Source organism: Amblyomma mixtum, chromosome 1, assembly GCF_055824585.1.
Source record: "Amblyomma mixtum isolate Tamu chromosome 1, ASM5582458v1, whole genome shotgun sequence".
NCBI classification, from domain to species: Eukaryota; Metazoa; Arthropoda; class Arachnida; order Ixodida; family Ixodidae; genus Amblyomma; species Amblyomma mixtum.
This window is the reverse complement of record NC_143012.1, coordinates 27198090-27210545: the sequence shown is the minus strand read 5'-3', so window position 1 is coordinate 27210545 and position 12456 is coordinate 27198090. Positions and strand designations below refer to the sequence as shown.

General features: G+C 46.7%; 1 protein-coding gene across 1 annotated transcript; it reads left to right on the top strand.

The window, feature by feature from the left end:
* Positions 1 to 462: 462 nt before the first annotated feature.
* On the top strand, positions 463 to 7081 carry LOC149365835 (beta-galactosidase-like). Its single transcript, XM_089569328.1, has 3 exons — positions 463 to 1959; positions 4580 to 4852; positions 6929 to 7081. The coding sequence occupies exons 1-3, from the start codon at positions 463 to 465 to the stop codon at positions 7079 to 7081; spliced, it is 1923 nt and encodes a 640-aa protein (XP_089425454.1).
* Positions 7082 to 12456: the final 5375 nt, after the last annotated feature.

Genomic DNA, 12456 nt, shown 5'->3' with positions numbered 1-12456 from the left:
GGCACAATTCTGCCGTCCTTTTTTTGCGACTGGCCTGTTACCAAACGTGCGTTGCAGACGCAGTCGGCCTCTTTGGCTCATCAAAGAGAACAAGAAAAAGAAAATATATGACATGAATTGGAAATGAATAGGCAATCAAGAGCTTTGAAAGAAACCTCTCAGTTGACTATTTTGCCTAAAGATCTCTATTATTGGTCGCAAAGTAAAAACGAACAACATGCTTCCCACCTGCCTGATTGCCCTAGTGGAAAAATATATCTCACGGGAAGGGAAATCGAGCAGTTTGGAGCAACTCTGACGAAAATAGCACGAAGTGGAAAGAGAAAGGAAATTGGGAATGTGACCTAAAAACTCCAACAAGAAGAAAGGAAAATTTGCGCGACGCAACGCAGCAGATTTATCAGCCGCCAAAGACAATGGTTCGCTTGGCGAGAAGAAGGAGCGGGTGAGCATGTCCACATCATGGTCTCAATATGGACTGTCACATCGGCTTTTGTGATCGTCGTGTTGCTCCAGCGCTGCCGAGCAGCAGCAGACAATCGCTCCATCAGTGTAGACTACGTTAACAAGACCTTCCTCAAAGATGGCAAGCCCTTCCGGTTTGTGGCTGGCGAAATGCACTACTTCCGGGTTCCCAAGCCCTACTGGAAGGATCGTCTGCACAAGATCAAGATGGCGGGTCTCAACGCCGTCTCCTTCTACATCGAATGGAGCGGGCACGAGCCGGAACCAGGGGAGTACAACTTCGAAGGAATGTATGACCTGAAGTCCTTCCTCGACGAGATTCAGGAACAAGGGCTGCTGGCCGTGGCACGGCCCGGACCGTACATGTGCGGGGAGAGGGACAATGGCGGACTTCCGTACTGGCTGCTAAGACAGAACCGGGAGATGATCTACCGCACCATGGACAAGACGTTCATCTCTGCCATGGACTCTTGGTTCGACAAGTTGCTGCCGATCTTGGAGCCTTACGTATACAAAAACGGAGGCCCTATATTCGCCGTGCAAGTCGAAAACGAATACGGCCACTACGACCAGTGCAACAAAACTTACATGGAGCATTTGCTGACCGTGTTGGAGGCGCACCTGGGCAAGGACGTTGTTTACTATCGCACCAATTTCGCCACGGACACGAATTACGCGTGCGACAAGGTTCGCGACATCATCGCGGCCGGTAATATGAAGGGTTCGTGGGACATAGACGAGAGCTTGACCGCAATGAAGAAGGCGAACCCGAAACCTGCGCCTATTGTCATCGGCGAGTACTACACCGGTTGGATGGACTACTGGGGCTGGAAACACAGTCCTCCGAAAGTGAAGGCCATTGTCGACACGTACCGAGCACTGATGAAGCGCGGCGCATCAGTCACCTTCTACATGTTCATAGGCGGCACCAACTTTGGCTTCAAGACGGCCAAGAGTATCGGTTATCCCCTGATTACGAGCTACGACTACGGGGCTCCGATTACCGAGGCCGGTGACGTCCGGCCCATATACCACGCGATACGGAGCGTAACAGCGCAGTACATGGGAAATCTGCCCAAAGGAGACTTGCCTCGGAACGCGACAAAGCTAAACGTCGGAAAAGTTGTGATGACCGATTACATCTCCCTGGACGAAGTGATGAATCACTTTCGGGAAAAGGACTGGCTCAAACGGAGGCAGTGGACTGATCCTGTGGCTTTTGAATATATGAAGCAGGACGGTGGATTCCTCGTCCATACGACCACCGTGTCTGTGGAAACCGACGGGAAAGGGAAGTTGTACCTGCCGGCAATGGCCGACCGCGCTTACGTGAGGGCAGGAGGAGAGCTGTTCATCTTCTACAACCACAAGGTCAGCGGCGTCACGGAGGTCAAACGCAGCAACAAGATCCCCATAAAGAAGGGGGACACCCTGACTATTCTCGTGGAGAACATGGGAAGAGAGGACTATGGTGCCGTGAACCACGATTTCAAGGTATGTGCGTATGGATCGTCAGCACACGTTGCAAAATGTGACATTCGAGGTGAAGCACTGTTTTACTGCTTGACTTATTCATTTACGATACTACCCGCCTTATTGCAAGCCACTTGCAGACGATAATTACACAAATCAAACACAGCAATCAGTGAAATCAATCACTAGAGGCCCGCGTACTGTGCGATGTCAGTGCGCGTTAAAAAACCCCAGGTAGCCGAAATTTCAGGAGCCCTTCACTACGACGTCCCTCATACCCTGAGCCGCTTCGGGACGTTAACCCTCTAAACCGTCAACTAGGGGTGTGCGAATATCAAATTCTTCGAATACGAATCGAATACGAATACTTGGCTCCGAATATCGAATCGAATATCGAATAATCAAGGACAGACGCATTTAACCACCACAAAACATTTAATTGAGCAACCAAGAACATCACAGTTAAACTATCGATGATTAAATGAACGCAAAAAGTGTGTGTGGCTGCACAAAAAGTATCAGCCTCGAACATTATTCTTAGAAGAGTGAAAATATCAGAGAAGATGGCTGGTACACAGCATTGATTAAGGCTAGCTTCCCATCAGCACGAACGCGCGTTGCTGGGATAAACATAAAAGGTTGTCGTGAAGGAAAACCCGCTCGCTGCTCCACATGGTCAGGCAGAAGTAGTTCTCTTCTAGCTGAAACGACTCCTCCAGCCACAGAAAATTCCCTCTCACTTAGCACTGAACTCGCACGTATTGCGAGGTACATCGTGCACAGCTCTGACTACACCAGCTCTGCAGGTATAGCCGCAAAAAAGCTCACCAGCGCAGTCAGGTACGGCATGGCCCCGGAGGTAGGAAGGATTTTCCTTCCTCCAAGCTCCATGCGCATTACTCTGGGCGCCGCCATGTTGTTATGTCTCTGTTGATAGGGCTTGCGGACTGATATGAACGCCGGTGCTCACAATGAATATTCGGCTGGATACGAATATTCGCGTCGGGTCGAATATTCGAGACAACACGAATACTTGGATTTCGAATCGAATACGAATACTAAAAATATAATATTCGAATTATATTCGAAAATTTCGAATATTCGCACACCCCTACCGTCAACCAAACCAAAGCAATTAAAGACAAATTTTTCATAGGTAGCGCACGGGAGAGGGAAGTACGAGCAGACAAGTATAATGAGGCAGATCATAAGTAACAAAAGAGGAAGGCAAGCAAGCACAACTACCGATAATGGCAGTCCCAACTTCACAACGCAGTGAACACCTTGCACAATGAGAGTTTGGTAGTGGTATCAACATCTAGCAGGCATGATCATCTATTGTGTCGCTACCGTATATTCATCAAACACTTCGTGTGCCCCATTATGTAAGATAACGATTCAGTGGCACTAATTTCGTGATGGAGACGACTCCATTCGCTAATGGTGAGAGGGAAGAACGATTGTTTGAATGTAGCATTATGACAGATGCACTCGTAGTGTACGCGAATGTTTATGCCACGATGTTCGTGATTTTGAGTAGGTTGCTATCTTTTGATTTTACGTGATTTTCGTACATTACGTTTAAAAACTTCTACCGAGGGCGATCACTTATCTTGCTTATCTTGCTATACTTTTTTTCGTCCTTGTTTCTGTGCAGTTTCATGTTCTATTCATTCGTACCGCATATGCGGTTTCCCTGCTAAAGTCGCGGAAGTGTTAATGTAGCCAGCTTCATTTTATGAAGTCAGCATCCGATTCAATTCAATCGATATTTCTCTATCGCTCCTGTCTTATCCATGTGTAAAGTTTTGCCGCATGCATGAGCTCACTGTCCCTCTTAGTGACGGGCAGTAAGTTTGGGCTGCGAACTTCATCAGTGGCTAGCGCGATAAAATGATTGCAGAAGTGACTAAATGTTGTCCCACATTTTAGACTCAGATCTCCGTATCTATCCTTTCACCTGTGATTAGCAGCGTTTCAAATAGACAGACATACGGTGGAACCCTGTTTACGAAATACGCGACTTGCAGTCCTTCTTTGCATGCATTTAAGGTTGAAATTTGAAGCTTATTTACTTTGTTTACAAGAAGAAGCGGCCCGAGGAGCAGCTTGTCGAGGACCTAGCTCCGAAGGTATTCAGTCATCAGCGGCAGGCAATTACACCAGGATGTATTTCATGCAACAGAAGAAAGTATATAATCTATAAGCTTGTATAATTGATGCTCTCTTTATGGGCAACCAACAAAGTCCAAATAAATGCAGCAAAACAATCGCGCTTCTTTAGAGTAATTAGTTCAGGTCCTCCCCCTTACAAAAATTTTTAGAATCTGTAGACTGTCCACCGATTTCTGTCTATAAAGTCTATAGACTCTCCGTAGACAAATCCTAGAGAACAGTATATATGTGATACAAACGTTATAGACGGTCTATAGGCAATGTATAGATTTATGGCCATAGACTTTTAGCAGACTTTTGTCTATAGACACTCTACAACTAGGCATAGATAAAAAGAAATATCTATGGGAAGGCAGCAGAGTCTATAAGAAGTCTATAGACTAAGTATAGACCCTTTTTATAAGGGCCGTAGCGTTCCCCTAAACAAAGGTCGAAATAAACCCTCCCGTTTTAAAATTTTGTCCAGGGCCTCCGCCGCGTTCTCATCAACGACGTTCGAGTCATGAACTGGACCACCGAGGCAGTGCCAATCACGAGCAACCGAGACATCACTGAACTCATGCGGATAATCCAGCGCCCGGGAAACGGCACCGTTCCTGGATTCTTCCACGGAAAGTTCTCCCTACAGAAGGGGCAGGAACTGCTCGACACCTTCCTGGACCCCACGGGATGGAGAAAGGGCATCGCCTTCATCAACGGCTTCAACCTTGGTCGGTATTGGCCCGTCGCTGGTCCTCAGGCAAGTGAATGAAAATACAAAGGCGAAATAGTAAGGCGAAAGCCTTTAATGGCTCATCATTCCGTCGGTCGTCCGTCAGAGCTAATTATATGGATTCAAAAAACATTTAATTAAGTGGTCATTAATTTGTTTCACGTCATTTACATATTTGCTAGATATATAATTCTGTTTACAGCTGAAAAAATGGCCTGGCTTAGCTTATGGTTAAGCCTAGGATGCGAAGCATACCGCCGGCGGAGGCTGCGCGTCCGCAAGCGAGCGCACGAGTTGAGCCCCAGCTTTCACAGCTGTTCTGACGTCAGCGCCCCTAGCGGAAGGAGCGGGAGTTAGGCCGCCGGCGGAGGCTGCGCGTCCGCAAGCGAGCGCACAAGTTGAGCCCCAGCTTTCACAGCTGTTGTGACGTCATATCACGTGGTGCGCCGATGTAGGTCAAGTGGTAGCTACGCGGCCGCGCGCGGCGCAGCAAGGAAGAGCTCGGTTGTGCGGTTAGTATGCTTCGCATAAAAGAATGCTGCTTAGGAGAAATTGAGCGAGCCATTCTCTTCTGTTGCAGAAGCAGCAGCCTAATCGCAGCGTAAGCGCTTCTTCTCGAATCAAGGCAGCGCTAACGTGTGGTACACGTTCCAACGCTAGCGCCAGTGACTGGTTTTTGCTGCTCAAGCTTTCATCCTAAAGGCGATATAAACAAGTGAACCTCAGTAACACATGCTGTTGAGGTAGTTGGTCGTTTTTTTTTTCCGCAGTGAGCAGTACTCGGTGAGGATAGACATCCAACAAGGAAGTCAATAACGATTCAAAAGCATGTTTGTGTACTCTTTGCACAATCATGGATAAAAGTTCCCGGTTTGCGGGCTCTCCCTCCCTCCCTCCCTCCCTCCCTCCCTCCCTCCCTCCCTCCCTCCCTCCCTCCCTCCCTCCCTCCCTCCCTCCCTCCCTCCCTCCCTCCCTCCCTCCTCTTTCTCTTTCTCTCTCACACACACACGCACAAACACACAAAGAAAAAAAGACCTCTGTTGCTTCGTTACCGAGCCGAGGCAGCTGATAAAGTACCCAGCGGATAATAAAGCACACTTGTATCATCCCGTATTCGTGCTTTTCAGTAAAATGATTCGCTTGACCACGCAGAAATATTCTGCAGTGTTAGCTGTTGCTGGCTCTTACCCCTGTCTTGTGGCGTTGTTGTCGGCGCTGGAGTCCTCACTGAAAGCTATGACGCGGATTAATCAAAATGCAGCGACGTTCACATAGCGTCACTACAACGAGTCATTGCAACGAGAAGATGATGAAAGAGAGGAAGGAACAATTCTTCCTTGCTCTGGCGCCAGCTAAAGTTTAAAACACGCACGCCACTCATTTGTATACTGTCAACACGAATTATTCTACAATAGGAGTAAAATAGGAGTAAAGGGTCCTCTAGCGTGCTGCCTAACAAGGGCAGGGTATGCTGTCCAAGCCTTGGGGTAGATATTCACCACTAGAAATACGGAATGCATCCAGTTGGCAACGGAAACAGATACCCTCTTGAAAACACGTGAAGTCCTTGTAGTTTCCAAGGTTTTAACCGAGGTTTCAATATCCTCTAGTTTCTAACCTCAAGACACCTCGTGCCGCGTTTAAAAGTCTCCTTCCATTGCAGATTGCATCAAGTTTCTATGCTTTGCAGTGTGAATATGCCTCCGATGCCAACAGTAAGCATTCAGTATATTTAGTGTTTGAAGTTTACTACGAGACTTGAGCAGCATACCCTGCCCCTACAAGGGAGTGCGTTTACAGTGTAACCGTTCAGTGAATTGTGTTTTTTTTACGCCGGCCAGCATCTCGTAAATTGCACTCTAACGCTAATACGCCGACATGGGAATAAAAAGGGAGTAAGTTGACCTCTAGCGCAGTCTCTTTTATAAAATGGAGTGTGCTAGAGGGCAGCTTGCTCCGTTTTTACTCCTTTCTGTCTGCAGTGTACTGCCCATGGCTGTAATTGTTCTTTCGCTCCCAGTGCTGCAAGCTGCAAGAAGTGTAAACATGCAACAGGCAAACACTCATACCGTTTGTTCCTAATCGGGAGGTTGGAACGTGCAGGTAACCCTCTACGTGCCGGGCACCATCCTGAAGGCCTACCCGGAGGAGAACCGAGTGATGCTCTTCGAAACAGAAGGGGCAGCCAAGAACCGAACAGTCAAGCTCGTGGACAAGCCGTTGCTGGATATAGACATCGAAGAGCCCAGCCCGTAACCTCATCGTGCTCTCCAAGATGTGCAGCGTCGCACTCCGATACGAGCAATGCGCAAGAACAGCGTATGAGGGTTGTGTATAAGACAGCATGCAGCCAGCACGTTGATGGCATAACAGCCCCGTTTTCGGAAGGCGCAGATCTGAGTCGCAAAGCGTGCGAGCACCAATTACCAGCGTGTTATGATTTCCGGTTTAAAGGTCAGCTACTGGCACGGAATGGGCGACACATATAGACGTTCTTTTGGCTTCAACTGCGTATTAAGGCGAAAGCCTTTAATGGCTCATATTCTGGTCCGTTAGCAGAGGGTGTCACACTTTGGCAGCGTCTAACTCGTGTTAACTCGGGAACTAGAAGCGATAGGAGAAATCGAATAATTGCATCAGATAGAAGAGGAAAAAATGAACCTGGAAGCCGCGTTTGATGACTGTAGCTTAATTACTCAATTAATTATAGGCAAAAATGTCGAAATTGCGTCGAAATAGCGGGACGTCGATATAGCCACGGGAACGGTGTGACGTCACATCCACCGGAAGTCGTCCCGGCATAGTGAAAATTGCCACAGAATGGTCGGAAAAACGTCGGATTTGTGTCGAATTAGATGAAAAAATGTGTAATTAAGCGTAATCAACGCTTAAGATCCCCGAAAGATGCATAATTTGGGTATCGATATAGCCACGGGAAGGGTGTGACGTCACATCCACCTGAAGTCGTCACGGCATAGTGTACCTGGCTTTCGCCTCTCAACATTTTAGTTGCCAAAGTGTCCTCGCAATTTTTTGCATCGTAGCTACGGTGAAAGCGAATCAACTCGCCGAACATGTAGTGCTGTTCTGGTGATGAACAAATCCCTACTCAGAGTTTCTATTGTTCCAGCGTGCAGCTAATAGATAATAATAACATGGCTTCTGGTCGCCCAGGCGGTCGAAATGCTCGGCCTGTAAATTATGGTCGATTAAAAGTCTTTTACTACTACTACTACTGACGAAAACGTTTTGGTTTGGATCTCGAAGAGCAACGAGTAGCCTGTGACTTTGTCGAGCGTCCACCTTTAACGCGCCGGAATTCCAAACCACTCTAAGGAGGTGATGTAGCCTCCGATGTCAACAGCCTTCGCTTAACGTACCCTTCTATGCAAGCTTTAGGGGGTCCGCAAATTATAGCCTAACAGTAGTGAAAGAGTGGGCGGAATGTCACAGGTGGGACGCAATTACAACAAAACAAGCCATATCTCCATCTCTATGGAGTCTTGTACCAGCATATGGTCCAGGCAGCTGATAAAGGCCGTCACAATCAGTTTCACTTACTGTGTTTCAAGCTCGAAATTCCCCTAGCTTACAGCTGAAAGAAACGATACACACTGTAACATGTCAAAACCAATAGCTTACTGACGTGCCTTTTTGAGCGAAATTTTCAAGACATGAAAAAAACCTGAACTGTTGGCTTGAGGCTGAGCTGAGTCTGAGGTTGCTGTAAGCTACTGGTGAGATTAGCCTTGCAGCTATTCTGTCACCAACTGATCCACCGTAACAACACTTAGGTGGTGATTAAGATCGGGTGCAAGGCAGTTATGTGACAAGTCTTGTCGCCAGTGTCTTCTTTTCGATCAATTTCATTTGCGTTGTCACGCTGCTCAGAACGATAGATCCCACTAAGAGTAACGCTAGTTGTATCTGAGTGATGTGAGGCGAAAAATTGATGACAAATTTATGCCCATGGTGCGGTTCAGGGCTTCAATACGTACCACGTAGGCTACGTAAGCTGGACTACGTAAGTCGTTTCATGCGATTGCCTATCCAGAAGTGGTATGACCTGCGGCTTTCTATAGCCTAGCTTTAAGGCGTAAATGAGGTCATTTACGAAACTAAGCATGAAGTGACTGATGGCTATAGTTAAGGGCTTGCTTTTTTCTCTAATATTGCTGCAGATCCCCCAGTTGTCAAAAACGGGTTCGGCCAATAGCGTGTCGTGAAAACCGAATTGTGACTACTATGGCATTCCCCTTTTCTTCTATTGCTGGACTGCCTAAACACTTTACAATGTGTCACTAACAGATGGGAAAGGCAACGCAGCAAGACGAGTCCCACGCTCAATAAACCCGTCGCAACTTTTGCGATTTTATTTGCGGCGCGACCATGGAAGGAAGATGAACGAAGACAGTGCATAAGCATCCAGGACGCTACCTGCCAGCGCCAGACCATAGAAAAACATATTTTCACTCCGCACATCACGAGATAATATAGCACAGTTCCAAACAAATGACCTTAATAAAATCTTGTCAAGAACGAAATGAGTGTACCGCTTATTGTGGAGTCATTTAACGCTGATCCTCGAGTCTCTTCCGCGCAAACAACGCTAGAAAAGAAAAGCATCAAAGATAAATAAACAAAATAAAAGTGGTACTGTTTTAACGAATTTTTAACGCCCTCCTCCCATTGGCTGCAGCTTGCGCGACGCTCCTCCGAACTGCCTCGAGCTTACCCGAGTTACTCCGAGGCCTCACACGGGATTCTCGGTTGGATTTGACCCCGTAAAGCAGAGCTTTCGAAGTAAGATGAAGCAAAGATAAGAGCAGACATTATAGCGCTTGGCTCTCGAGAATATCCAGGTCTTAAAAGCCTACCTAGGTGAGTCTTGAGATCGTTTTGGAACAGAATCTTCGCTCAAGTTTTAGCACGCATTACGCACGACTTTCCAAGGGATGTTCAGAATATAAATTGTGATCATAGTTCTTAAAGTTGGCACAAAGTGTGAAATGCTATGGCACTTAAGAGACCACGCTTCTTTCTGCGCTGAAATTCTATTAAACAGCGGTCATTTAGCAGGCGGTGAGCAAAAAAAATAAAAATAAAAAAACAGTCCTACGGATCCCAAGAAAGACGTGCAAACGGGCAGCGTTCTTTAAACAGGAGTGCGAACCCATATACCGACGAGTTACTGTTAGTCATATAATGGCGAACACAGAACGTATATATTACTTTCGAATTCCGCCAATGAAAAAAAAAAAAAATCTGCAGGAAACAAAAGACTTCAGATGGATGCAGATCAGAAGTATGCCATAACTTGTGTTCTTCTTAGGTGAGTATGTATAATGAGCTATCACTATCAATCAGGTGATAGAGAAATGCGCAGAATATAACCAAACCCTATATACAGGGTGCTTGACCTATGACTTTACATGATTTTTCAGATAGGCTTTTGGAGTTAGAGGAGCCCTTTTTTTTTGCAGAGCTCTGTCAGCGGTGCAGGGCACAGAATGCAGCTGGGACGTGCTAACTAGCAGGCTGGTTAACTAATACTGAATAGTTAACTTTTTAGCAATTGCTGTTAGGCTATTACTGATAGGAGTGTAGCCCACCTTAGGCTCGATTTAGCCAAAATTTGTTGGGCCACAGCGCCAAGGGTAACCACGTTTTCGAAATTCTAAAAATTGATGTGAATATTACCTACGGTAGGCTACACACCTCTCAATAATTTAGAAGGGTAAGAGTAATAGTTAAAAGTTAACTATTCTATACTAGTTAACCGTTCTCCTAGTTAGCACGCCTTAGCAGTATTTTGATGCACTAAACCACTAACAATGCTATACCGAAAAAAAGTGCGCTCCTAACTCAAGAAGCCTTTTTTAAAAAATTGTGTAGTCTTTAGGTGAAACAACCTCGTATAGCCTTCATAGATAATGAGAAAGCATCTGACTCACTCGAAACCTCGGCAGTCACATCCGTTGCGGAATCAGGGTGTAGAAGAGCCTTATGCAAAAATACTTAACGGCATCTATAACGCCTGCACAGCACAGTCCTCCATAAAGACAGCAATGCAATTCCAGCAAGGAAAGGTGTCACGCAGGGAGACACGATATCGCCAATGTTATTCAGTGCTGTTTAGAGGAAGTAGACAGATGCCTGGATTGGGAAAAGTTAGTGATAAGAGTTCATGGAGAATAACTTAGTAATCTGCGACTGGCTGATCACATTGCCCTGCTAAGTAACTCAGGAGATGAACAGCAAAGCAAGATTAATGGCATAGACAGGCAGAACAGAACGGGGCGTCTAAAAATTAACATGAGTAAAACCAAAGTGATGTTCAACAGTCTCGGAAGGGTACAGCAGTTTACAATTCGTAGCGAGGTGCCGGAAGGGCTAAGCTAACACATCTGCTTACGGCAGGTAGTGACCTCAGATCCGGATCACGAGAGTGAAATAACTACGAAGGATAAAAATGGAAGGGGGGGGGGGGAGCACATTCGGCAAGTTCACTCAGGTCATGAATGGCACATTATCAATATACCTCAAGAGAAAAGTATACAACAGCTGTGTCTTACCTGTACTAACCTAAGAGGCAGAAACGTGGAGGCTAACCAGAAGGGTTCAACTTAAGGACCACGTAGCGAGCTATGGAAAGGAAAATGATGGATGTACCGTTAAGGGACAGGAAGAGGGCAATATGGGTGAGGGAACAAAGGCGAATTAATGACATCCCAGTCAAAATCAAAAGGGAGAAATGGGCTTGGGCAGGGCATGTAATGCGAAGGCAAGATAACCGATGGCCCTTAAGGGTAACGGACTGGATTCCAAGAGTAGACAAGAGTAGCAGGGGGCGGTAGATTGTTAGGTGGGTGGATGAGATCGAGAATTCTGCGGGGATGGGGTGGCTGCAGTTGGCAGAGGGCAAGGTTAACTGAAAGATATGAAAGAGGCACCTGCCTTGCAGTGGGCTTAGTCCGGCTGATGATGATGATGATGCGTTTACTTTACGCACGTACTACATAAAGCCGACATCGCCTAGGGTGACATCGGATGACTGCCGCCGCTGTGGCAGCCTCTAGAGGTGATGGTTTGGTTTGTTTTATGGGGTTTAACGTCCCAAAGCGAATAAGGCTATGAGAGACGCCGTAGTGGAGGGCTCCGGAAATTTCGACCACCTGGGGTTCTTTAACGTGCACTGACATCGCACAGTACACGGGCCTCTAGAATTTCTCCTCCAAAGAAATTCTAGCCGCCGCGGCCGGGATCGAACCCGCGTCTTTTGGGTCAGCAGCCGAGCACCATAACCGCTGAGCCACCGCGGCGGCGCCTCTAGAGGTGACATCGAGCGGAAGCAGGGATCTATCAGCGAGGTTCATAACAGCATAAATTGAAATAATGTGAAATAACAGCATAAGTGGGGCCAGCCCGTAGCCTGCAAGTGTCACCAAGTGAAGGCGTTATAAGCCAGGGGGGTATGACAAAAATATTGCGCACATTGGGAAGATCGAAAACAAAAATAACAATGATAAAAAGTAATGAGCCATATAAAACTCCCACAGAAGAGGACACGTCATAAACCTGATTTGAACGTCACACACCTGAGCGGAACCGATCTTCAGTGGAGGCTTCAA

Coding starts and splice junctions, on each gene's coding strand:
- LOC149365835 (XM_089569328.1), top strand. CDS start 463: ATGGTCTCAATATGGACTGTCACATCGGCTTTTGTGATCGTCGTGTTG. Junction 1,960..4,579: donor CCGTGAACCACGATTTCAAG/GTATGTGCGTAT, acceptor AATTTTGTCCAG/GGCCTCCGCCGCGTTCTCAT. Junction 4,853..6,928: donor GGCCCGTCGCTGGTCCTCAG/GCAAGTGAATGA, acceptor TGGAACGTGCAG/GTAACCCTCTACGTGCCGGG.